At 51.7% G+C, this 26,628-nt stretch overlaps 1 protein-coding gene across 2 annotated transcripts in view; it reads left to right on the top strand.

The window, feature by feature from the left end:
* The first annotated feature begins 252 nt into the window (after window positions 1–252).
* Window positions 253–26,628, top strand: part of FAM167A (family with sequence similarity 167 member A) — a 43,590-nt gene continuing 17,214 nt past the window's right edge. The window contains exons 1-3 of one of the 2 annotated variants that reach the window (XM_045462355.1): window positions 253–785; window positions 6,510–6,609; window positions 19,421–20,212. In XM_045462355.1, coding sequence (XP_045318311.1) covers window positions 19,847–20,212 — 366 coding nt within the window. In that variant the 5' untranslated portion in view covers window positions 253–785; window positions 6,510–6,609; window positions 19,421–19,846. Of the gene's footprint in view, window positions 786–6,509; window positions 6,610–18,918; window positions 19,085–19,420; window positions 20,213–26,628 lie in introns of those variants that run through there. The other variant, XM_045462363.1, reaches the window with a different exon arrangement.

Here is a 26,628-nt window from a genome sequence, read left to right as displayed (position 1 = left end):
TTTGTACTTAGCCTCTCTGAGCCTCAGTTTCCTCATCCGTAAGCTGGAAATGCCCACATCTGTCCTGCAGAGTCGCTGTGACGGTGTGGCGTAGGTTAGGTCCTCAGTAACGGGATTTGCCGCTGGTAGTGTGAACTCAAGCCGCCTGTGGATGGGGTGTAGGCTCTAGGCTCGCTCAGGCCCGCTGGAAGGTCGTTCTCTTGCCCCCTCCACGCACGCAAACTGCTGACACTGGCCAAGCCACGTTGCCATGCTTAGGGGAAAAACTGCCTTGGTTTCGGCTTTAATAATAATAATAATAATAAAATGGATATTTGGGTTTGGTTTCGTCTAGGCTTTGGCAAACGCCTGTGGTTTGTTTCTACTTGCGGCTGGGCGGCGGCTCTGGTTCAGGTCCCGGCGGGGACCGAGCAACTGGAAGGGCTTTAGGACCCGGCTGCGCGTCTGCGGGACCCCGCGCGTCCCGGTCCTGGGAGCGGCGCGCGGAGAGGCTCGAATGAGAGGCTGGAGGGGATCGGGCTGAAACCGCTCGCGGTGAAATAGCTCCGCCGTCGCCAGGCAACCGCCCTGACGCAACGCAAAAGAAAAAAAAAAAAAAAAAAAAAAAAGTCCCTTAAAAAAAGAATAGTGCTGAGAATTCACGGGAGCAGAGAGAAAGGGAGGCAGGAGCCGGCTCAGCCCCGCAGGCTGGGGCCAGGAGGCTGTGGCGAGGGTAGCCCGCGTCCGGAGAAAGAGGCGGGGATCTAGGTGACACCCTTGGAAAGGGCCTCGGAGCGCCTCGCAAGGTAGGTTCGCAATAGAGGCGGGAACGTTCCCAGGGCTGGGGTCCAGGCTGGGGTCGCGGCTGGGCGTCGGGCTGGGGATGGGCCGGGGGCTCGGGGCCGTAGGTCCCTACAGTAAGCGCTGGCAGAGACCAGCCTGGCCCGGGGCTGGGGAGTACCGATCCTGCCGGCCCCTGGGGGCTCAGTTCCCTCATATGGAATGGGACAGCCTGTCGGATTCTATCTCCCTTCTCCTTGCTGGCCCGTTCTGCGGTTAAGATCTGGATGGAGATTTGGGGTACACGGTCTGAGAGGGAGGAGCCCCACTCAGTCTCTCCAGGTCTACTCCCAGACTGCTTATCATCTCTGAGCCCACCCTGTCCCTTCTGTCCTACTTCAGGCTCCGTGACATGAAGTTCCTGCCCTCCCTAACTCAGAAGAAGTGGCCCAGGGCACTTGGGCCCTGGGTGTTCTGAAGGGCTGAGGCCAGTGTGATCAGAGGGGACTGTGCCTCCCAAAGGGCCCCAGAGAAATGAGCAGCTCAGCCTTGAGACTGCACCTCCCCCCCCCCCACCCCCTCACTGAGAGAAGGCAGGAAGGTCTTTGGTCCTTGGCTAGTAGACAGGTGTCTCCTTCCACCAAGTCAGGTTGGATATTCTGCTTTTAAAATAATCCCTTATTGCCTATATCTGGTCTTCATTCCCTGTGGCGTATGGTTCCTCCGGAGAAGGTCTGGAAGGCAGGTTGGTTCCAGGCTGGTGGGCCGTGACCTCATCTTAGCCCACAGGCATGTTCTCGCAGATTAAGTTTCCATCCACCCCCAGCCATTCCTGGTGAATCCCAGGTGGGGTGAGCCCAGGTCCCCATCAATAGGGAAATCTCCAAAGTGCCCAAGGGAGACATGGCCGGGAAGCAGCTTTCCTCCTTATGCCCCGGAGATGGTCCTGCCACCCACCAGGCAAGGGATGGCGAGTGCTGGGCAAAGTCCTGGGACAGCGGAGGTGACCATGGCGCCTCTAGCCTGACCACGTCCGCTAGTTTCTGCTAGCATGTTTTTCAGAGGTTTGGCAAAGCAACCACGAGCTGTACTTAGAGTGGATAAAGACGACAGCTCTTTCCTGAGTGCACTTACCAGTCAGGCACCGCTTGAGAACGCTTCGCATCCATTGGACATTTTATCCTCACAATCGCCCTTGGAGAGGACATCGCATCCCCATTTTGCTGATGGGACCCCAAGAGATTCACTAACTCTGTGCAGCTCAGGTGCCTAGTGAAAGAGCAGGGAGGGTCAGCCTCACGTGCCTGACTCCTAAGACAGTGCTCTCACAGGAAGGCTGCTTTAGGAGATCGGGAGGGAGAGGCCCAGAGAGGGGAAGAAACCAGTGGCACCCAGAGAAAACGAGAGCTGGCTGGCAGGGCTCATCCTGTGTCCTGGGAATGTCCCCTGCCGTCCTGTGGAGCCAGGAAACCCATTTCTTGCATCAGTAGCCTGAAAGTCCCTGCAGTGAGGCCTGGCTCGCTTCAACCCCACTTGCCCCAAGTGGAGAGATGAATCCTGCCTCACCCCCTTTTCCTCTTTGCCCGCCCGAAGTCCTCCAACTTTTCATACACTTGTTCCTGTTTTGTCCTCCCAAATACACGCATAGATTTCCACAAAATTAGTAGTCGCGCTTCTGTGCCTACCAGCTTGGCCTTCCTCCAAAAAAGGGACTCTGGCGGAGAAGTAAATCAAGTCGGTGCCTAACTGTTTGCTGAGAGAGACCCAAAGAGCCTCAGGCCCACGGGGAAGAAACCGCTTGTTAGGCTTCTCACACACTCGGGTGGTTTCCTCTAGGTAAATTTTGCTAGTGGAAAACTCCCGTGGCCCCACAAGAGCATCTGGAATTTTCAGACTCCTCTGGGACCTGTGCTTTAACTGGCAATGGCTCTTTGCTTGACTGGGATGTTGAGCTACTCGCAAAGCTGAAAGATGAATGATACTCTGAATGCGTGGCTCCCCGTTTTACAGAATAGGAGTGAGGGAGTGCATCCTGATTGGAAACGTCTGAGGACTAGCCAGGATGGCTCTCAATACGCAAATGTACACTGGGATTTGGATTGGGGTGAGAAGAGAGGAAGGCTTCAAGGCAAATTCTGAAGCCGTCCTCAGGCACAACTGGAAGGCGTGGGGAGGGTCTAAAGAGAGGGTATGAGCAGGAAGGGTGAGCCTGGAGGAGGGAAAGGGCTTTAGCAAGCACTTGGCAATCAGCCTGTAGAGTTCGGGTTGCCCTAGAGGGTCCAGTTGCCCATAGGAGTTTGGAAGGCTGCAAATGTCAGCTTTTCCATGGTTAGGACAGTTGCCCTGGTGCGTGAACGCCTAGAGCTTCCCCACCCCTCCCCCCATGTCTGTCTGGAGAAGCTAGGGAGAGAAAGGAAAGGAGAAAGAAGTGGGCAAGAGGAGAAGTGAGAGGCTTGCACTCCCCACACCATCTGCTTGCTTCCTGAATGCTACTCGACCCCTACCCCAACCCTGCAACAATGCTCAACCCAGAAAAACCCCTTAGAGACGAGATTGCATGAAGCAGCAGCCTGGTTCCCTGTGGGCACTGCCGTCCAAGGAGAGGCTCTCATCCCTAGGGGTAAAGGAGTAGCAAGCAGTCCAGCAACAGGGACTTCTCACCCCAGGGCCCCTGCCCAGCAGCCTTTGCAGAGCCCCAGGAAGGGGCAGGGGTTCGGCTTATCCCGAGGTACAGACTGAGCCCTATTTCTTCAAGGCAATCTCTCCAGTACGGCCAAAAATCCCCCTCCCCAGTATCTGATCTAACTGTGGGAGATGGGAGTAGGTCCCAAAAGATTTCCTCATAGGGCTTGTCCCGTGAGACCTCCAAGGGAAGGTCCAGCAAGGAGCTGGTTTTCCGGGTACATAAGGGGCCCAGACAGGGACCTCCACTGTGGCCACAGTTTCAGGGCTTATTGAAGGCTGAGCAGCGTTTCCTCATTCCAGGAAGCCAACAGAGCCTCTGAACATGAGCTGGGCACTTCAGCCCTGCAAGGCAAGCTGGGGAACTCTCAGGGCGATAAGGACCCAGGAAGATCCTGGATCAGGATCCTTGACTGAGAGGCCACTTAGAGCCCTCACTGTGCCCCTACCCTCACCCCCCAGAGAGTTAAAAGTGACAGTACCTCCTTAGTCCTGTGAGCATTTACATGTGCTGTGCCTTGGGGACACTGAGGCCCGTTTGGTCTTTACGCCCATTTGGTCATAACTTTAGGTTTTGCTGTGTTGTCTGTTTGTTTACTTGTTTGAAAGAAACCACTAAAAACTATGGTGAAGGTGAAGGCAAATCTCATTAACAGGTTGGATGGAGGCAAGCCTCAGACCAGACTCTGCCACACATGTACACATTTTTTGAACAACTATTTATTTGCAGACAAGTCCCGCAGAATAATTCATAAAGCTCGTCTGTGGACTCAGTGAGGTCACAGCCATCTGTCTCTCTAGGCGCCCTGGCCACACCTTCCCCGAGAGCTCCCGAGATTGTTTCACCCTGCCTTTCAAGGTCAAGAGTGCCTCAAATAATTTTGACCAACCCACATATCTTGAATACCTCTGTTTTCACTAAGGAGAATGCATTTCTAACATTTCCTCTGTTAATTATCAAGCCCAGTGTTGAGTAGAGAGCAAGAAAGACACCCAAAGCACCTGCCACAGCCCCCTGTGGAACGCCGACCCTGTGCTTGGGGCTGCTGGCCAGGAGCGGGGAGTCCTGATTTGAATGCACCCTTGTTAAATGCACCTTTGTTGCAGCTAGCCTAGTGAAACCACATAACATCTCACTCCATCTACAAAGGGTTTTAAGATCAATAATGGTCATTGCATCACAGATAAGACAATAGTCTTGCCCTCAAGGAATGTGGCTTCTGATCAGGGTTGCACATTAGAAAAGACACTTTGTGCAGCCTAGAGTACTGAGCTGACAATAAGGTCATGTTCTGAACATTCTGGAGCACACAGATGTACATGAACTAACTTTAGTGGTTTGGTAGCCATTTACCACTTTGACAGGCCAAGGAGAGGCCCAGCCAAGTGTTGATATGGACGGGAGGGGACAGTCCTATTAGACAGAGGCATAACTAAGAATCCACACGTACCCTATCTCACTGGATCCTTCAGAGCTTTGAGGTAGGTTCCATTATGAACCAACCCCATTTCATGGATGAGGAACTTAAGGCCTGGAGGGTTACCCAAGGTCATAGAATGAGTAGGTGTTAGAGCTGGGCTATCAACCCCTGTCTACCAGACAGCGTGGACATTGCTCAGCAGGCTGAATCCATGCTGGAGGCACCCCATCCCCCACCCCAGCCCCAGCCCCTTAGGACAGGCCCTGCCCAAACACAGGGAAACTCTAAGGACCCTTCAATCCCTGGAGGGGTAAGCACTCCCAGACAGAGCATGAAGTGAACTGACTTGCATAAGCACAGAGCATATCATGAAATTTCTTAGGAGGTCCTTGCTAAATCATTAGGCTTTGGAACTTGTAGCACAGAGTGAAATAGAAAGCCCATCCTCCAAACAAATTCCCATTTGAGCTGGAGTTTGTTTTATTTGAAGTTGAAGCCAATTATCCTGTGGATTTGGAGAATCCTAAATCTGCCTTGTTTAAGGGCTGAGACAAAAATCCCAGTCGGGGGACATTTCGGTGGGCCGCACCCCACAGGGAGAAGGTGCACATCCCCAGGGCCTTTAGCTGTGAAATGGCACCCTGAGTTTCAGTCAACTGTGAACTGTTCCCTACTTTTATAACCAGAACACCCACTTGAACCGTGTTCTGCTTTGATCTCTGCAAATTGCATTAAAGGCAACTCTGTGTCTGCTTTCTGCCCCCTAATCCCCAACACCATGGCCTTTGGCCAGAAGAGTGCTGTGGTCACATGTGGCATTCGGCTGGGGGGCCTGGGCATCTCTGCCTTGTCAGGCGTTTTCACGGAGGAGGACCTTTGCTTTAGACTCCCGAATTTCCCATGGCTAATTCTGTCCCCCCTTTCCCGCTCTGCCCTCTCCCCCGCTCCCCATGGGACTCCAGGATTCTCAGGCACCTTTCTCCCTGCCTGTCAGAGCACAACAGCCCTTTCCCAGGGCCTCACAGCCTTGGAAAGGACACTGTGGCGTCGACTCTGGGTGGCCCCGCAGCCCCCTCCCTGCAGCAGCTCTCTGCTTTCAGTGAGACAATAAATTAGATCTGCAGGTCCCTGGAGCCGCGGCCTCTCCCCACAGCAACAGGAAAGCACAACTCTTTCTTGGTGATTTTCTCGGCAACTTCTTGCACTGGGCAGAATGATAGGCAAGGTTTCCACGTTCCCAGCCTTATGTGTAGCAGGAGGCCTGCGCGTCTGCTCTGAGCAGCCGGGAGCAGAGCCCATCAATTATTCAGCATGGACTGAGCACTTTGAATGTGCAAAGGTCTTAACAAGAGTTTTTTTATAGCTTCTTGCCTCACTATATCCCAACGACATGAAACAAGGTTTCCTCGTCTTCTAGACAATAGAAGCTCAATTTGAATCAGAGGAAGAATCCGGGCCCAGCCAACCCCACTCACGAAGCTGTGTGACCCCAGACAAGTTTCGTAGTGTCTCTGGTTTGCGGTTTGTCTGTGTGGAACTCTCAGGAAGGTCTCTCAAGCCCAGACCATAATGTGTGGGGGAAAAATTGTAAACTTTTTTTTAAGAGAGTGACTTCAAAAATGTTTGTGATTGTTCTTGTGGTTTCAGGTATGGAAACAGAAACTTTGAATGATAAATCGAGGTGCAACCATTAGCACTGGACCTGAGAAACCGAGTTTCACTGGGAGACACTCCCAGAGGAGCGTGGGTAAGTGGGTGGCTTTGCCCCCTACCCTCATGGGTGCAGCTCGGTGACATGGTGACAACCCATGAGCTGCTGTGGTCTAGACTCTGTGCATGTCAAGGGGGAAGGAAGCGTAGAGGCCACAGCACCCAAACTGCAAATTTTGCAGGGGGGAAGCAGAAGCCCGGCGGCGGGGGAGGTGAGTTGCCGCAGTCGCTCGGGATGGGGACAGGGTCCCGGAGCTGACTCTCAGGCCAGGAACTCTTTTCTCTCCCACCCTGGGCTGGGTCTGTCCAAAATGGTTGTCTCATTCCCGTCTGCCAGCAGCAGCGCTGTGACCCTGGATGGGAGCAGGAAGGTGGAGGGGAGGGAGGAACACAGGCTACTGAGCCTCCCTGTACCTGCTGGGGTCCCAGACTGGGATCCACACCCATCGGCCCGCCCTCCCTTGCCGGAAGCCTCGGGTGCAGGCATCCCAGCCGCCCCTGGGACTGGCCTGGGAGCCACGGTGCCCCCCAACAGAAACACCACAGACGAAAGAAAGGAGTTCTGTCTCTCATGCTCCCATGCCAGGCACTTCACTCAGGTTCCAAGAAGTCAGGTAACTTGTCCAGGAGGGTTTCACAGTCACGCGCGGCAGAACTTTCCTGAGGCTCAGGTCCTCTCACTGCCAGGCCCTGCCCTCAGAAGGGGGCTCTAGCCCAGGAGAGAGCCCCCATGCCGCAGCAGTTTTGCTCACCGGCGTCAACAGAGAGGGACTGCAGTCTAGGTGCTCGGGTCTCGTCCCCCTCAACTGCCCAGATCAATTTTCTAGGCGAATAAAGCATTGCCATAGTAGTATCCACTTTATCTTTTTTTAATGTTTATTTATTTTGAGAGAGTGAGAGAGAGCATGAGCAGGGGAAGGGCAGAGAGAGGGGGACAGAGGATCTGAAGCAGGCTCTGCACTGAGAGCAGAGAGCCCGATGTGAGGCTCGAACTCACGAACCACGAGATCATGACCTGAGCTGAAGTCTGACGCTTAACTGACTGAGCCACCCAGGTGCCCCCATAAGAATATTTAAATGTTGTTATTTGCCCCTGGGATTCCTAAGAACCTGGGCTTTGAAACATTGAAACTATATAATGTGTGTGTTCCTATTACTTTTCTACATATGAAGCTACTTTGGGGACATGGTCACAATGGTGGAGTAGGAAAAACTTGGGCTGAAATGGTGGTTTCTTCACTTACCTGTGTATGATCTGTCAGGTAGAGATAATATTATTCCTATCTCAGGCCATTTCAAGGCTTCAGCTAGATGTTTGCACAGTGCCTGGTACATGATAGCCACTGGAAAATGGTTCTCTTCCCCCTCTTCCTCTTGATTCTAGTAATTTATATATATATATATATATATATATATATATATATATATATATATTTAACATTTATTTATTTTCAAGAGACACAGAGAGACAGAGTGTGAGTGGGGAAGGGGCAGAGAGAGAAGGAGATACAGAACCGGAAGCAGGCTCCAGGCTCTGAGCTGTCAATACAGAGCCTGATGTGGGGCTTGAACCCACCAACAGTGAGATCATGACCTGAGCTGAAGTCGGACGCTTAACCGACTGAGCCACTTAGGCACCCCTAGGAATTTATATTTTTATTCCTGCATTCAGATAGAGAGAAAATGTCCTCTTATATATTTCTTTTATTTATACAGAAAATATGCAAGAAAATTGAACTGATGATACCAAGCAAGTAGCTATAAGAAGCATGGGGAAGAATTGGAATCAGATTGTGCCTAGACAGATCCCAGTTAGTGTAGGGAGGTGACTTAGTCCCCTTTTGGTGGCAGGGGACAGAAGTCCAGCTTAAATTAGCTCAAGTAAAGGAGAGGATTTATTAGTGCATAGAATTGGAGGTTTACGTCTTTGGGCACTGTTGGGTCAATGGCTCTGAAGATGTCATGTCTCTGTCTCTGTCTCTCCTTTGGTTCTCCTTCCTAAAGGCTTATTCCTTCTCAGTGCAAATGAGTTTTCTCCATGAGGCTGAGAAGATGCACCTTGGAAACTCCAGGCTGAAAAGCCACCCTATTTCTTCAGATGCCTATATTTAAATCCCATGAAAATATTCAGAATAGCACTGGTTGGCCATGCACACATCCATTGGACCAGTCACTCTTGCCAGAGTAAGGGCTCAAATGAATGTCTAAGTCTGGGTCACATGAGCACCCCTGGGGATGGGGGTGATGGGCAGGGATCTATGACTCACAGTCCCTTCTGAACACTGAAATGACACAGGAATAGTCCCCACAGAAGGAATGCTGCAGACATTTTTGTCCATCTAACAGGTACATCATAAATGTAACAAAGTGGGGCGCCTGGGTGGCGCAGTCGGTTAAGCGTCCGACTTCAGCCAGGTCACGATCTCGCGGTCCGTGAGTTCGAGCCCCGCGTCGGGCTCTGGGCTGATGGCTCAGAGCCTGGAGCCTGCTTCCATTCTGTGTCTCCCTCTCTCTCTGCCCCTCCCCCATTCATGCTCTGTGTCTCTCTGTCCCAAAAATAAATAAACGTTGAAAAAAAAAAATTTAAAAAAAAAAAATAAATAAATGTAACAAAGTAATGTGGTCCAAGGAGATAAATGGTCATTACCTAAAACCTAGTTGGTGCAGAAAAGTTCAAAAAAAATTTGTTAGAGGAAGAAGCAATCAGTTCCATTCAGAAAGAACATGTAGAATGAGGTGGTGTTTGAAATAGGCTTAAAGACTTAGTCATAGTCATACATGAGGTCATGGGGGAAGGATAAAACATAACGTTGAGGCCAGCTCCCCAAGCTACTTGCTCTCCAATTCAGACTCATTCTGACCTTGGAAGTCTTACCTATGATCTTGCAGAAGGTCTTTTACTGGACAGGTGTGGAGGTAGAACTTCTCCGGCTAGAATGTGTTCACCAATTCACAACATCGTCATTCTCAGCATTTATGGAGCACCTACTGTTTGCAGAGCCTGTGTTCAGGACACAAAAGAGAAAGTAACACTCTTCTTATTGAGGAGCTAGACATCTGGTCAGGGAGATGGGACACTCCCACAGTTCAAGGTTGAACAGGCCATTGTGAGCAAGCATGACAGAAACCAGTGCCGGAAGAATTCAGAGAAAAAATGACCTGGCAGGCGAGGTGTCCTAGAGAACTTTTGAGAGGGAGCAACCCCTCAGCTGAGCTTTAAAGCAGAGCTTTAGTCTTTGTGAGGAGCAGGGAGGTCCCAGGCAGGCCATTCATTCATTCAATAAGTTGATTGACCACCTACTACGTTCTGAGTGCTAGGGGCACAGTAGTGAACAAGATAACATCACTGCCTTCACGGAGCTTACATTCTAGTGGGTGAAACATACTGAACAAGTAAACAAATCAACATATAACATCAGAGTTATATGGAGAGTGATAGCAGCTACAAATTAAAATGAAGGGAGGATATCTCCATAGGATGGTCAGAGCCAGTCTCTGTGCGGTCTCTGTCTAGCATTGGAGCAGACATGAGTGAAGTGGGTGCATGAGGTCAGGCAGAAGTCAGTTGATAGAACCGAGGCTGCAGGGCAGGGAGTACAGTCCCAGACTCTTAGAAGACATGGCTGGATTGTCACAGTGGCTTGCTTGCTGCCGCGAGGAGCCATCCAGGCAGCAGACAGACGACTTCCAGGAAGTAGACAGACGACTTCCAGGAAGTAGAAAATGAAGGGTTCTTCCGGGTTCTCCCCCTGCAGGTGAGCTGTCCGTAGATCATGGGGGCATTGAGGAAGACCCCACTGATGTGCCCACCCCGGATACATCCCCCTTCCTTACCGTCATCCCCGACCACATGCCCAGAACACACATGCGACAATATAACCCACCACACACACACACACACACACACACACACACACACACCCCACACAATGTCCTAGCACATTTCACCCCCTACCCACCATCCAGTCTCTGCAAGATGTCATTCCCCCATCTCAGGCGCTCCCTTCCAGACACCGACTCAGACCAAGACATGGAATAAAGATGAGCTATGTAGGGCCAGACCAGCGGGTGTCCCCTCCTGCTTCAGTCACCATGGCAACCTCTGACAGGAGAGAAAACACGGGCTTTCTGGCAGCTCCTTGGAGCTCCCTGGCTCCTTTGGGCAGCTCTGTAGGGCGCAGGGCTGTGTACCCCCCACCCCCTCCGGGCCTCTCAGCCTGGGTGTTAGCACTCCTGCAAGTCTGCAGAACACGGACCAGAATTTCACCGCCTGCCTGGGCCACCACCACCCGGAGGTCAGGCCTGAGTGAGGGCCCTGAGCTCTCTGATTAAGATAAGCATCAGGGTTTTATGGTTAAACCTAGCCGGAAAAGCCTGCCTCGTCAAAGCTCCGCCTCCACGTCCCAGACCTCTTGACCCCTCACCCACCTGGGGTGGGGCGGGGCGGGGGGGGGGGGGGTAGAATTAGCTGCTTTAGAAAAGGAAAGAAATAAATTCAGGTGTGAGTTGTGGCCTGGGCCACCCTTAATTTAAGTTTATTGAACGCACCATCGTCTACCAAGCCCTTTCCCTCACTCTCCCTCTTCTCAGCCTCACCACAGCTCTGCAGTAAGGAGGACACTGCAGGAGCCTCACTTTCCAAACAGGGGCCCTTGTGACTCTCAACTAGAGAAGGGACCACCCTGCTCTGAGGGACACATGGAAATGTGGGGAGGGGAGATTTTTTTGTGGTTGTCATGCTGTTTTATGACACTGCTTAGCCCTCAGTTATGTACTTTGTCTCCCCAAATGAATTCTGCATTCCCCCTCATTGCAGTCAGGGCTCTTGGTTGTGAGCGACAGAAAACAGTGTCACCTACGGCCCTTCCAGAACTGGCAGGAGGCAAAGACCCAAGGGAGAAAACAGGGAGAGCCAAGACAGCTCCAAAACACAAAGAGTGGCAGGCACGGCCCTGTGAATTAAATTATTTGCCTGAGACAAACTCAGTGGGGTGCTAGGTTTTTGCTCACACGATATCCCCGAAACACGTCTGACTCCAGATGTGTGAGTTTTCCGCACCAAACAACCCTCCAGCTCTCTGCAGGCACCAACTGGGTGTCGTCGGATTTAGCTCCGTTTCGACACCATCTAGCTGAAGTTGGTGTCAGATCCTGCCAGGCGAGGGCTGGGTCCCACCAATGGCAGCCACTTCACATGCCAACTGCAAGTCCCAGGCTGTCGCCTGTACTTCTGACCTACTGGCTCTAAGTTGGGAATTGTCCCCAACCCCCACCTCTGATTCACTAAGTTTGCTAGAATGGCTTAGCAAAACTCAGGGAAGCATTTGCTTACATTTACCTGCCAAAGGGAGAGGCACATAGGGCAAGGTGTGAGGATGGGTGTAGAACCCCTCCAGGTGTGCCCCTCCCGAATTTCCATATGCGCACCAACCCCTCTTTGAACTCCTTCAGTTAGGGTTTTTATGGAGGTTCATTAGGTATGCATGATTGATTAAATCACTAGCTGCTTGTGATTGGCTCAATCTCCAATCCCTCCCCTGCCCAGGGCAGGGGTGGGGCTAAAATTTCCAACCTTCTCATCACAGAGTGACAAGCAGCCCCATGCTGGGGTTGGTGGGGGGGAGGCTTTCCAAGAGTCGCCTCATTAACATAAACTCGGGTAGGTTTGAAAGTGGGCTTGTCATGAATAATAAGACACTCCTTTCACCTCTGTGGCTCTAGAGCTACTTCAAGAACTAAGAACAAAACCCAGATATGTCAACAAGAAATATTCTTATGCTCTTATCACTTAGGAAATTCCAAGGGTTTTAGGAGCTCTGTATCAGAAACTGGGGATGGAAACCAAACACTGTATATATTTCTTATTATATGTCACATCCTCCAACAATCCTTTAGCAGGGATGGTCTGGCTAAGGAGGATGCTACCTCATCTGCACTGCACAGCTGCCTCCAAGGCTCATGCGGCCACAAATGAATCCTAACCATTTTTCCATCTGGGCCTCACACACACCAGATCCTGAGGCCTGGGTCTGGGCATCTGACTGGCCAGGCTCAAGTCACAGGCTCACACCTGGCTGTAAGGACACGGGACAGGAAGGAGGGAGGATCTGATCCTCCCCTTCCAGTGAAGCAGAGGTACCCAACCTGCCTGCTGTCCAGCACAAAAGGAGGCACTCCCTGAAAACAGGATAAGGCAAACAAACAAGACAAATACCAACAAATATCCACTGTGTTGTTTTATATTCTTTGTCCAACGCATGCTTATGTTGGTTCTAAATGTCAGAAACACAGTTTCTCCCTGTGGTGAGCAAGATGGCCCCCAGCAACCCCAGGTCAGCATGGAACACAGCTGGTTTCTGGATAATTCTGGTACAGAATCCTAGGAGAGTTCTGATTAGCCCAGATTGAGTCAGGTGACCACCTACTCAGGACAGAGGGCATGCCCATCCCGTAGGAAGCACACAAAGAAATGCTCTTTCCAGAAGAGGGAAAGGACCCTGGGTAGAAATCGCCTCGTGATGCTGGACACAGGAGAGGTCCTCCAGTTACACCTGTGATGCTGGAATGCCCTTCGTGCCAGCTCCCAGTCCTGGTGTTTGACGCAAGACAAAGCTATTCCTGTCTTCCTAGGGCCTGGCAGCCTGCGTCTGGGATTCTGAGGTCAGGGCAGGCCTCATAGGATGGGTGGTGAGGGTACCAGGACCAGGTCCCCTCTGCTTCTCTGAGCCCATCCAGACTGGCTCAGACTTAAGCAAGTATAGGCCACAGTGCACCAGGTGGGGGCCGGGAGGAATCTGTTCTTTTGGCCGGTTCATTCCATAAACATTTATTTTTATTTATTTATTTACTTATTTTTAACATTTTTATTATTATTATTATTATTTTTTTTTTTTTGAGAGACAGAGACAGAGCGCTCGTTGGGGAGGGGCAGAGAGAGGGATACACAGAATCCGAAGCAGGCTCCAGGCTCTGAGCTGTCAGCACAGAGCCTGATGCGGGGCTTGAACCCACAAACTGTGAGATCATGACCTGAGCTGAAGTCAGACGCTTAACTGAGCCACCCAGGCGTCGCCATTCCATAAACATTTAGAGAGAGCAGCATGGTGTTAAGTGCTACGTGTTCCAGGATACGAAGCCTGGTTCTCACCCTCATGAAGCTCAGAGTCTAGTAGAGGAACCATCAGGAAAGTGTCCTGTAGAAGTTCTGTGGCTGGGTTGTGAGCCAGCCCGGAGCTGTGCCGCAGCGGTTAAATCCCAGCTTTCCCCTTCGTTAGTCCTGTGACCTCAGGCAAGCTACTCAACCTCTCTGTGCCTCAGTCTCCTCATCTGTGGAATGGAGACCATGCTAATCCTTGCCTTATAGGGTTGCTGTGATGATTAAATGTGTTAGTACATGTACAGCTCCTAGAACAATGCCTGGCGTGGTCCGCTCTGAGTAAGTGTCCGCTAATGTTGTGATGACATAATTGTTTCTCCGACATGCTCTCCTTGCATCCCAGGCACACGCAGCTTGGGCAAGTCAAGGAAGACTTCCGGAAAAAGAAAACCCCTGAGCAATGCGGGGTAGAAGGGAGGGAAGGGTGTTCCAGGCTGAGGGACCGGCTTGTACAAAGCCACGAGGGTGCCAGGGAACGTGGTACTCACTGGGACAGGGGTGTTGGAGAAGAAACGGAACAGTTCTGGCAAAGAACCCCGGACTGGAAGGGCCAGGCACGAGTGTGGGGATCCAGACAGGGAGAGGGCAGCTTCTGAGTTTTTCAGAACGGAGAGCAGTAAGGAGTGGGAGCCACCAAACTACCCAGGCTCATACTACCTTCACCCTTGAGAGAGACAGAGACAGAGAGAGTGGGTTAGCAGTCCCTGTACCCTTCCCTGCCCACGGAGTCCATCTAGGAAGTGGGTTTGAAAGTCGTCCAAGTAAACAGATTAGGTCATAACGAGAGCAGGTCATAATTGGCTGAATGACTGAGCTGCACCCACCTGGCTCCTCCAGCGGCTCAGGAATTAGCCTAAGGCGGGCACAGCCTCCTTCGTGGCAACCACGATGGGCCAGAGTGAGCCAGGAGCGTGTTTGAGCAGCGGTCCTCCTGTGCCGTGTACGTCCCCAGGCGCTGGCATGTCACCACCCAAAAAGGCTGATGCGCCCCTGAGGCCTGTCCTCTGCTGCGGGGAGTTTCATGTTCCCCTGCAGCCGGGTGGCCCGCCTGGCAGGGCACGCCTGGGCCTGGTGGGGTTAGGGTCTGGCCTTGTTCTTCTGGGTGCATCCTCTGGCTTCCCTCCTCCTTGGGCTGTCTGCCTTTGCAAAGCTCAGAGTGAGAGAAAATGTGTTCCTCGGAGCAGGAAGGACTTAGGTTAGATGTAAAGAAAGCCTGTTTGCCCAGATGTCAGAGGCTTCTTCCTCCCAGGGCCTGCACTCCAGAGTCCCTGGTTTGTCCCTACTGCCCTTTCAGACCAGAAAGCTGTCCAGTGCTGGCCTCTGCTCCCCTGCACTCGGCTGGCACCTCTCCACCAGCTCAGCATCCACTAAGCGCCCACATCCCTGGAGTGACTTGAGTGGGTGACCTTCCGGCTCAGCTCGCGGCAGCCCAGCTGGAGGGGAGGGACAGCTCCATATGGGGCTCTCAGGCACCAGGGCATCTAGAGGGTACGCTCCCTGGGACAACGTCTGATGACCAGGAGACCGGAGAACAGATCCTTTTTCAGCAAATCCTCACCACCTGGATGTGCTGGGGGCATAGGAAGCAGGCTAGGGCTCTGTCCCTGCCTGCTATATGCGACAGGGATGTAGTGATCCCAGAATGAGTCCTTGACTCAGACCTCTCCACACCCCACACATGCCTCAATGATAATAATAATCCTCAGGTGGGTACAGCTCTTCAAAGGTTGCAGAGAGCTTTCATGTACAATCCAACTGATCCTCCCACCACCCTCATAAGGCCGGTCGGGGTAGGAAGCACCCTTGTACAGAGTAGGAAACTGAGGCCGAGAGGAGAGAGCTGAGCCCATGCACTGGGTTTATGGGTAGCAGATCTGGGACCAGGGCTGAGGTATTCGGCCCCCTGCCCTTGCTCTTACCAAGTGGATAACACACTGTCAAGGCTGGATCACCCCCCCCGCCCCGGGGATCCTGAGCTGTGGACAGGGGTGTTTAAAATATGAGCAGGGAGGGAAGGGAGTGGGGATACAGAGTGGTGTTTTCCTAAGCTGGGCTGTTTTTCTTCCTGTCACAGGCCTGCTAGTCACCGCCGCATGGGGAGAATCTGAGCAGGAGCCCTGAACCTCTGGGGGGAGGTGGGGCCGGCTGACTTCATCTCAGTCGGCTTCCAGGGAAGGATGTAGGGTGCAGGTCAGGGGCCGACAGGGTGACTGCTCAGTGCAGCGCAGAGGGGTTTATGTGGTAATCTGACTGATGTAGCACTGATAGCTCTCATCATCTTAGGTATAATATTTTGGGGGGGGGCGCCTGGGTGACTCAGTCGGTTAGGTGTCCGACTTCAGCTCAGGTCATGATACCACGGTTCATGGGCTGGAGCCCCGTGTCGGGCTCTGTGCTGACAGCTTGGAGCCTGGAGCCTGCTTCGGATTCTGTGTCCTGCTCTCTCTGCCCCTCCCCCGTGTCCATTCTGTCTCTCTCTCTCTCAAAAATGAATAAGCATTAAAAAAAAAGAAGAATATTTTTTAAAGTATAACTTTGTCTAGGGCTTACTGTATAGCAGGTACCATGAAGGGCTCAGTATTTGTTACTTTAGTCCTTGAAATGACTCAGGAAGTGGACATTATTACCCTCAGGGCCAGCTTCATGAGCGAGGAACCCAGGCAGCCCCACTGGGCCCGGGCTTGTTAATGCTCTCCTGTTGCCACCTTCAAATTCTTAGTACTTTTTTAACAAGGAGCTCTGCATTTTCATTTTGCGCCAAGCTCAGCAAATTATGTAGACAGTCCTGGTTACCCCCGCTTCTTAGAAGAGGACACAGAAGCACAGAGTGGTTGTGAAGGGACGGGTCCAAGATCACAGAACTGGGCCCCTGGGTGGGGGGGGGCGTCTAACCCCAACGCCCACACCGTCTGGAGTGGAGAGACCGACCAGAGTCAGAAGTCTGTGCTCAAGTCCCACTGCTTGGGACTCTCTGTGGTCATGGGTGACTCACTCCATCCCTCCCAGCCTCGATTTTCTCATTTGTGAAATGGGATGATCCCCTCTGATCCTCGGGGCCATCATGAGGCTTGAGGGAGAGGATGCACACGCACACGAGTAAGCTCAGAGGATCAAAGGATCATCACTAGCTGACTCACAGCGCATTGGCGTTCCTGTTGATGCCTCCTCCAAGTCATTCTGACACCGTCTTCACAGGCCTTCCCTGTGAGTTAAGAGAAACTCCCCCTGCCCTTAGAGGCAGCCACATAAAGTCATCGAGTCCTAGCTGTTTCCCACCCCAAAGGGAAGACCCTTCCCTTACAGGTTCTCCCTCTGGCCACGGATGCCCCTGCCCTCTGCGGTGAGTGTGCAGCTCGGGGAGAGAAAAGGGGGACTTGGAATCCACATGGTCCCCTAACACAGCTGCGGTGTGGGGAGCGCTGCTCATGGTTTGTCTGCAATCAGATCCTCTCCAAAAATCTTCACTGGAAATAATCAGAGCTCCCCTGTCAGTGGAGAGAAGTCCTATAAGGTAGCGCCGCTCAGAGGCCCGCTCAAAACAGATCCTGGTACCTCTGCAAAGAGGCAGAGGTGTCTGGGAGGGGCTGCCAATGGGTCTTTAGATTTGGAGAGAGATTCTAAAGAAGTCTGTGTGACCTTGAGGCTGCCCAGAAACACCCTTAGAGAACACCCCATATTTTCAGAGCAGCTAAACCTGCAGAAAACCTTAGTCTCATCAATCCCCCAAACCTCGGAGGTGGCTATTAGCACCCCCATCTTATCGGCGGGGAAACTGAGGCTCAGCAAGCCTGACAGCACCTACAGCTAAGCCATCTGATCCTTAGCCTAGTGTTTCTATCTCAAGACCAGTGGTTCTCGACCCTGTCCACTCACTCACATCACCTAGGGAACTTTAAAAATATGTGATGCCTGAGTCCCACCCCAGAGCCCCTAGGAGTGGGGCCTGGGGAATCCATTTTGGTGGAAGTTCCTCGGGGGTTCCCAACAGTGTGGTTAGAGGTGAGAACTAGGTTTCTCCGCCATTAGTTGGGGTAGAATATTTCTCCTCATTCCTCAGGGATGTCCCAAAACAGGGGCCAGGCTCCGAACAAGGGGAGGGCCGCTAGATTTCCTTAAGTCACATCACATTGCAGGTGGGGATTGTAGAAACAGTCCAGAAAGACAGCAATCTCTCTTCTTCTTTTTAAAGTTTATCTTGGGGGGGTGGGAAATGAGTGGGGAAGGGGCAGAGAGAGACGGGGACAGAGGATCCAAAGCAGGATCTGCACTGAGAGTGGAGAGCCCGACGCAGGGCTCGAACTCACGAACCGTGAGATCATGACCTGCGCCGAAGTCGGACACTTAACTGACTGAGCCACCCAGGCGCCCAAGCGCCTCGAGTGTCTCCATTGCCAGGTGGGAAAGAAGCCCCACGTCCCCCCTGGGGGACTGAGCCTGTGTTTTTATTTCCCCTTCCCCACTTCTCTGCCTCCTCCTGTGCCTGCCCACCCACAAACCCCTGCCCAGTTCCCATCATCCAGACAAGTAATCAGAACTCTTTGTTTTAGTTTTTCTCCTTGCAGAGATCTTTTTAGGTGCACACAAGTCAATAAAAAATCTATCCCTTCCCTTCCTCTTCCACACCAACAGTGTGCTCTCCAGACTATGAGCGTCCCGTTGTGTTTTTTTCATGTAAGCTTTGTCTTGGACATCGTTCCGTGCCAGTTCATTCTTTCTCTGCATGCCCTCTGCACACAATTTTAAAACTCCCCTAAGAACCAAAGATTTCTCTCCCCAGTCCGAGTCAAATGCCCTGCTCTGATGAGCCCATCGCCGCTTGCTTGGAACTTGTGGGCACAGGGACGTGGCTGGGAGATTCTGACTCCTGGTTGTTTCCCTACCATGCGCTCTGACAGGAGGCAAGAGCCTCAGCTCAGACCACCTCTCCAGAGTTGGGAAGGCCAAAGCAGATCAGAGAGCCACAGCCTTGTCCATAAGGCTCTGCCGTGTGGGCATTTCAGGTGAATATTAGACCCATCTTTCTAGAACGGTGAGTCACAAGCTTGGCTCGGTTTAGTAATCCTCTTTGAGTGAGGTCGGTCTTCCCTCCTCTGCTGCAGGTTTATTTGCTTCCTCCTCTGAAGAGGTGAGGTAAGGTGTTGTTCTTGGAGGAAGAAGCTGAGAGTGTGTAGTAAGACCTGAAAAAGCCAGTGGACGGGGGCTGTGGTGGGCAGGGTGGGGCAGGGTCAGCGGTCCCGGAGGCGGCACAACTGGGTCTGCCTGGGGACCCACAGGTAGCCGTTGCTCAGAGGAGAGACCTGAGCCTTCAAAATCCGACCACCCAGCCTCGTCCTTGCTAATCCCCAGGAGCTCTCTGGTGAGTCATAAACCTCTCAGAGACTCAGGTTCCTTGCGTGTAAAATGGGGACAAAAAGAAGTAACCACAGACTTGTGGTGAGGATTACAGGAGATAATGGAGGTGGAATCGTTTCATAAATGGTGCAACACTGTACAGAGCGTTGAGTCCTTATTAACTTCTCTGCATTGAGTTAAGGCTTTGAAGTTGCCTCGCTTCTAGTCCCGAGCCAGTAATCAGCAGCCTTGTCACCTAGCCTCTCTGAGCCTCAGTTTCCCCTCCTGAGGAGCTCAGGAATGAGGCAGGCCTCCTGCCAGGGGAGGGACCCGTCCTGACATCGTTTCATCCTTCCTGCAGGGCCTCCCACCAGCAGCAGCTGCTCACCGCCTGCCCTTCCCCTGCGGAGGGAGCCCAGTCCCTCTTCCTGCCAGTCTCTGATCCTCCTGTGCCTCCAGGACTGACAGATCTTCTTGGCAAATCTGCCCCCCAAAGATTCCTGCTACCGCTTGTCTATTCCTGCCTTCTGTGAAGCATGGCAGCCACGGGACTCCGGGAAGAATCTTAAATCCTGAACCTCCACAGCCGCTCTGGAGGGAACTCTGCGTGGCTCATCCACAGTCCCTCTCGGCTCTGGGAGCTGCTCACATCCTAGCGATGCCCTCAGGCGCCTTCACCCCAGCTGGATGAGATCATTCCAGAGCTGGACCCAGCCTTGCCACTCACCAAGATTTCTGCAGCGCCCCCCACCACCTCCCATGTCTGGCTCCCCCAGCAGACTCTAGAATGTCCGTGCCCCAGATCCAAGTAGAAGAAATGGTAGGTGGGGAAGAAGAGCCTGGAGCCGCCCTGCCTCCCGATGACCACCTCAGGAGCCTGAAGGCCCTCACGGAGAAACTGAGGCTGGAGACCCGAAGGCCCTCCTACTTGGAATGGCAGGCCAGGCTGGAGGAGCAGACGTGGCCCTTCCCAAGGCCAGCTGCTGAGCAGGGGGAGTGTGGAGAGGAGGAGCCGTCGTCCCCCCAGAGAGAGCCCGGGCAGCATGCCCCAGGTAACGGGGGTGCCAGCCGGGCTGCTGGGCCGCAGCCCGCCGGGAAGCTGGAAGGCTTTGAAAGTATCGACGAAGCGATAGCCTGGCTCAGGAAGGAACTGGTAAGTGGGTGCCCCTCCAAGAATCCCCAGAAAAGATGCCTCTCTCTCTCTCTCTCTCTGTCTCTCCTGTGTCTCTCTTCATCTCTCTCTGTCTCTCCCCCTATCTCTATCCCTCCCAATTGTCCATTTTCCTATTACCAAGGGTAGACCTCATTATTGTGTGGTTACATGGTCCGCTTGTCTATCCGCGTGCCAGTCAGCCCCTCCTCACAGGTACTTATGGAGGAAGCAAGTGTGCCCTGCGACCCCCACCTTCTCCATTGCCCCCTGGAGCAGAGTCCCATACTCTCGTCCCTGGACCGCTAAGGGTGTTCCTGGAGTGTGATGCCCCTCCTCTCTGAAACCCTCCCACCCTCCATCCAGCCTGGGGCTGGCGGCTCCTGAGGGCGCTGTGCTGGAGTGCAGGGCTGCGTGCTGGGGGGCTGCTGTGAGTGGCTCAGGTTCAGCCCAAGGTGCTCCGTTCCTACTGAGCAGTGTGTGAAGAACTGCCCAGGGGGTGGCGTGGCTGATCAGGCCTGCAGTGAAAACTCTGGGCTGCCTCCATCCCCCCCCCCCCCCACCCAGGATGAGTGGGAATCTGCCCAGAAGTCAGGATGGGGGTGGGGCTGGGGGAATGCACATGAGCAGCAGGTATGTTTGGGGCGTTCACAGCTTGACCTTTTCTCTGCCCACGGGCACAGCAGGCTCCCATCAGTGGCACCTCTGAGTAGGTGAGAAAGGGGATGGTGTTCACAGCTTTGCACCCATAGCCCAGGGGAGAATCACTGGTCCAGGCATGATGCTAATTGTCCCCATAATCTCAACTCCTCTGCCTCCTCATCACCTGTGGCCCAGGTCACACCTGTCCAGTCAGGCCACTCTGGCCACAGGTGAGCCAGCACCCAAGGGCCAACTGACTTCCAGAGTCACTCATAACTCCTGTGTCAACAGGGTAGGCGGAGGCCTGCCTGGTTTGTTCTGCAAAGTCCTAAAAAATAAATCCTCACTGGGGCCTGGAATTCCTCATGGGGTGAAGTAAATAATTGGGGTAGGGGGAAGGGAGGATCAGGGACTCAGGTGTCTGATTAATTGGAAATCTTTTTTTGGTTTTAATCTTTAATGATGAAACTGCTTCTCAAACACACCATTCCGCTGTGCCTGTCCTTAGTAACTGGAGTGTGAGCTGGCTTGTGTAGGAGGCAGGCCACCTGTGGATTCACACTGTGTCTCTGGGCACTCCACTGCTGCTGGGTACACACGGGGGCGTGGGGGGCAGATAACAGGTGAGGAAAGAGGGACACGCAGTGGCCAAAATGGCCCATGGAAGCTAGTCTTTAAATTCCTGAGGCTGAACTGCTTTAATTTGTTTTCATAAAGAGAACAAAAATGTCCCCATCAATCAAGGATTCAATTACTTGGCTTTGGGTCCATTTGAGGTTTCATGGCTTCTGGGAGTGGAGGCTTTTGCTTTCTAAATAAATTTAGCATTCTTTGTGGGCCCCCCTTTGGGGCGGAGATTACAGAAGGAATTCCCTGTGTGTAAACCAGTAGGGAGTTCTCTAGAACTTGTCCTCCTTGTCCTCTAGATGAGAGAGGTGTCTCTCAACCCCAGCTGCATATTAGAATCACCTGGGAAGGCTCAAAACGTCCCAGAGCCTAGACAGGCCTCAGATCAATCAAATGAACGTCAGTGGGGCAGGACCCAGGCATCAGTAGATTTTAAAGCTCCCCGGGTGCTTCCAAACTGCAGCCTTGATCGAAAAGCATTGCTACAGATGAGCAGGCTGTGCTCCTTTTTCTTGCCCAGCCATTGCAAACCAAGTAGCATGAGTGCCCTCGCCAGCCTGTGCTGAGAGAGGGCAGGTGGGCCAGGTGAAGGACAACCACGGGTAACGTAGAGAGCAATGCTCTGTAGGCAGAGAGAGACGCACTAATTGTCAGGACTAACTTGGCTGCCGAAGGCTGTCTTAAAGAAATACAGGGAATATCAGCATTAAATAATGCTTTGTATTTGTGGTATTTTCTTTTTCCTTTTTTCTTTATATACAGTGTGGTAGGCGTTTTTTTAGTTTTTTTTTTAAATTTTTTTAATGTTTGTTTATTTTTGAAAGACAGAGAGAGACAGAGCATGAACGGGGGAGGGGTAGAGAAAGAGAGGGAGACATAGAATCTGAAGCAGGCTCCAGGCCCCGAGCTGTCAGCACAGAGCCTGACGTGGGGCTCAAACTCACAAACTGCGAGATCATGACCTGAGCCGAAGTTGGATGCTTAACTGACTGAGCCACCCAGGCGCCCCATTTTCTTGTATTAGTTTTTATTTAAATTCCAGCTAATTAACATGCAGTACAATAGTAGTTTCAGGTGTAGAATCTAGTGATTCAACACTTCCGTACAACTCCCGGTACTCATCACTCACAGCAAGTGCATTACTTAACCCCCAGCACCTATTTAACCCCTTCTCTTTGGTAACCATCAGTTTGTTCTCTAAGGTTAAGAGTCTGTTTCTTGGTTTGCCTTCTCTCTTCTTCTTTCCCTTTTCTTGTTTGTTTTGTTTCTTAAATTCCACACATGAGTGAAATCATATGATATTTGTCTTCCTCTGACTTATTTCGCTTAGCATGATACTCTCTAGCTCCATTCACATCATTGCAAATGGCAAAATTTCATTCTTTTTGACGGCTTAGTAACATTCCATTGTCTATGTATATACCGTCTGTTCTTTATCCATTCATCAGTCAGTGGACACTTGGACTGTTTCCACAATTTGGCTATTGTGGATAGTGCTGCTATAAACATGGGGGTGCATGTACCCCTTCAAATCTGTATTTTTGTATCCTTTGAGTAGATAGTACTCAATCCTAGGTCGTAAGTAGTTCTATTTTTAACTCTTTGAGGAAACTCCATATTTTTTTCAAGAGTGGCCGCACAGTTTATTTGCATGGCATTTTCCACCCTCCCCACCGTTTCTCTGTGCTATTGGGGGTGGGTAACGGTAATCATAATAATAACAATACTGAGATTTGTCACCAGATGAGTGTTTATTGTGTGTCAGACACTTCACATGCATTACTTACCTCTTTGGATTGTCACATCACTTTCCTGTTAACCCCGTGTTACAGAGGAGACGACTGAGGCTCAAAGAGAAATGTGGCAATAAGCGAGAGAGTAGAAATTTGAACCGTGGCCCGACTGGTTGCATTGTCCATGCTTTTCTTAGCCACCATACCACATAGGATCTTCCAAAGGCAATTGATTTTGCTTTGTGATTCCTAAAAATGTGTGTTCACAAAGATGCTAGCAGTCAACAGAATGCATGGGAAGGGGAGGGCGGGGGAAGAAACCAGATAGAATGAGAGTCCGGTCCTCCTGCCATTATTACATCAGAACTGTGTGATGGCTGTTATTGTCTCCATTTTACAGATGAGTAAAGTGAGGCTCATAGAAGTCAGATGCCCTGCCTAGGATGATATGACTCGTAAGTGGCAGAGTCAGAGCGTGAACTCAGCCTTTACCACTGAGAGTAGAGGGCTATGGGGAGAGAGGCAGGAGGTGAGGCAGGAGAGGCGGCCCTCCCGCAAAGGGCCCCATTGGGCATGCTGAATCAGCAACGACAGGGGTGCATTTGTGTTCCAGAAATCACTCTGGAGCACCTCTTGGAGCAGTGACTCCCAAACTAATGTACACGCAGATTGCCTGGCTCTCTTGTTAAACTGAAGATTCTGATCCTATTGGTCTGGGATGGGGGTCCATGATTTCAAATTTCCAACAAGTTCCCAGGAAATGCTACACTGTTGATCCATGGACCACACTTTGAGAACCAAGGACTGAGAGGCACGCAAGACTGAGGCCAGGGGACCAAGAAGGGACTTCAGAGGGAAGCCCCAGGGATCCCCAGGCCTGCACCCCGAGCCGTGCTGCTGCCATAACCACCTTTATAGCTTGGGGCTCGGCCAGTAAAAGGGCCTCTGAGAAGGAAGTCCCAGCATCCCACACTGAGCTGTCCGAGAACCAGATTCCATCAGATTGTATGTCTGAAGTCAAAAGCAGCTCGAATGCAGACTGGCAAGCCAGCTTGAACGTGCACTTCTGCCCGCTTATCTTCGGGGATTAAATAGTAACAAAGGCCACTTGTAAAATCCTTGGACTGTTGAGCAGAGTTCAGCGTCTGAACAACAAACCCATTCTCACATTTTTAAAATTTTAGTCAAAACAGTAAACTCCATGCCATTTGTTTTCCTAATTCGTCATCTGTTAAGTCTTTGAAGATGTCATTAAAAATTAACCTGTTTTCTGAACCCAGTGAAAGTGGTTTCAAATAACCTTTGTTTTATTTTAAGCCCGGAATTAAGTTTTCTCTATACCTGGGCAGGCTCTCTCTGCCAGTTTGTCAGGCTTCTATGCAAATTTGTCTTTTCTCCCGATGTGGCCAAGGTAACAGACTAAAAATCTGTAATTCAGTCAATCAGGCCGCTGATTTCCCTACATGATGCCAGACCCTCAATTTGATGGAAGTTTTGGCTCAATAGTGGGTTTGTGCCCAGGAGAGGGCAGGCCTGAACAGCCCTATGATCACCGCAGGGCTGTCCCGGAGCAGTTAATAAACTCAATGAGGCTTTGTTGTCAATGTTGACTCTTCTAGAGGCAGACCATGCTGGGTCTGGATGGACAGACTAGTCCACCCCCAGCCTCCTACGAGGCCAGCTCAAAGGCAGAGAGTGACTGCCTGAATCTTATTTTCAAGGCAAGAAAGGATCCGAAGAGCTCCTTTGGGGGTACCCTCTTCCTCTCCAATTTCACCACAGGGAAAATGACAAGTCCTTCTTGACATGCTCCGGGGATCTAGAGGCAGGGCACACGTTTCCTTCAGGTTCCTGTGTTGGAGGATACAAGGAAGGTGGAGATCCTCAAACCCCGTTGGTGTTACCCCTCCCAGCTAGAAAGGTCTGGCCCTTGGCTTTCCAAGTATCCAGGGACCCTGTGGCCTTCTGACTATGGCAGGCTCTGTTTGCAGGAGACTGACTCAGACGCCAGTCAAGTGGCCGTGGTGCATCTCTGCTGGTTCCAGACTGTTCGTGTTGCTAGCAAGTCCCAGCTTCTGGCGTCTTGCCTTTGGGGAGGCCTCGCGAGGTGGCCAAGTGGCCTAGTGTGGGGGCATTCCTTCAGGAAAGGGTGAGCTGGGACGAGCCTGAGCCTGACGCTGTGGGACTCAGCTCTCTAGCTGAGTCTGGAATTCAGAACACTTCACAAACCTCTCCGACTGTGCTTGGTCCCAGAGCTTGTAGCACAAGTGGAAAGGGGACCTTCCCTTCTGCCTTCTCTTGTCAACCCTGCTACAATGTTCTCGTCAACCCTGCTAAAATGTTCCCCTTGCCAACCTGAAAGAGAAAGAAAAGGGAGGAATCTTCTCTTGGCCTGTGTGGTGCCCAAACTAAAAACAAAACAAAACATTCCAGCTTCCTAAAGGGTTGTCTTCGTGGCAAGAATCCTTGGGCGCTGGCAGATCTTTTTTTTTCAGCTTCATGCAGGTGTTTGATCCCTGCAGAAAGCCCCCCAGAAAGGTGTTTATGGTTGTTAGAAAAAGGGAAGAGGAACCTGACAAGTTTTAATAATTCTAGGGCCTGCCATGGCAGGTGGCAGGAGGTCATGGACCTGAACTCAGCTGGGCCCTCTGTGGCCACAGCTTGATTTCAGCCTCTCCTGACTAACCCTTTCTTGCCTGTGCTGCCTGCTTGGCAAGCACATGACTGGTGTGCCCCAGGCACAGCTGACAAGGCCGGGGTTATCCATTTCTGCTGAGCCATACAGCCAAATGGCAGTTCAAACTCATGAAGCATCTTCTGGTGACACGAAGTGAGAAGTGTGAAAGTGAAGCCACGATAATGCTTCTAGGGAACATCCAGGGAGCATGTTATGGTCCCCAAAGCACTTACATGTACAGTATCCTGTGAGAAGGCTTGGAGGTATTTGCTATTCCCATTTTACAAAGGAGAAGACAGAGGCTCAGAAAGATGATAAGCCTGAGATCAGAGAGGTTAAGGGACTTAACCCCAAAGTCATATAATGCAAGGGCATGGCCAAATGAAGACACAGACCCACATCTCCTGGATCTGGATCCAGATCACTCACCTTGTACCAGATATAGGTACTCACGTTCAGTGCTCTAGTCAGTGGGACCAGGAGTTGTCAGAAAGTCTGTATTTCAAACCCTGCTTATTACATGTGTAAACAGGACCCATGTAAAGGGTTACAGAGAGTTATTAGCAATGCCTCATAATCACCCTTATCCGGGACCGGGGCAGCTGTGGCCATTCCGTGATAAGGATAATCGTTTGCTCACAGCCATCCAGGGAGGTGCTGGCTGAGCTGGGGTTTGAGTCACAAGAAGTTTCTAGTCCGAGGGTTCCTTTGCCCAATTCTAAGTCTTCTCCATGTAGCTG

Source organism: Leopardus geoffroyi, chromosome B1, assembly GCF_018350155.1.
Source record: "Leopardus geoffroyi isolate Oge1 chromosome B1, O.geoffroyi_Oge1_pat1.0, whole genome shotgun sequence".
Classification (NCBI taxonomy): domain Eukaryota; kingdom Metazoa; phylum Chordata; class Mammalia; order Carnivora; family Felidae; genus Leopardus; species Leopardus geoffroyi.
The sequence above is the reverse complement of the archived record's forward strand: the minus strand, read 5'-3'. Positions and strand labels throughout refer to the sequence as shown.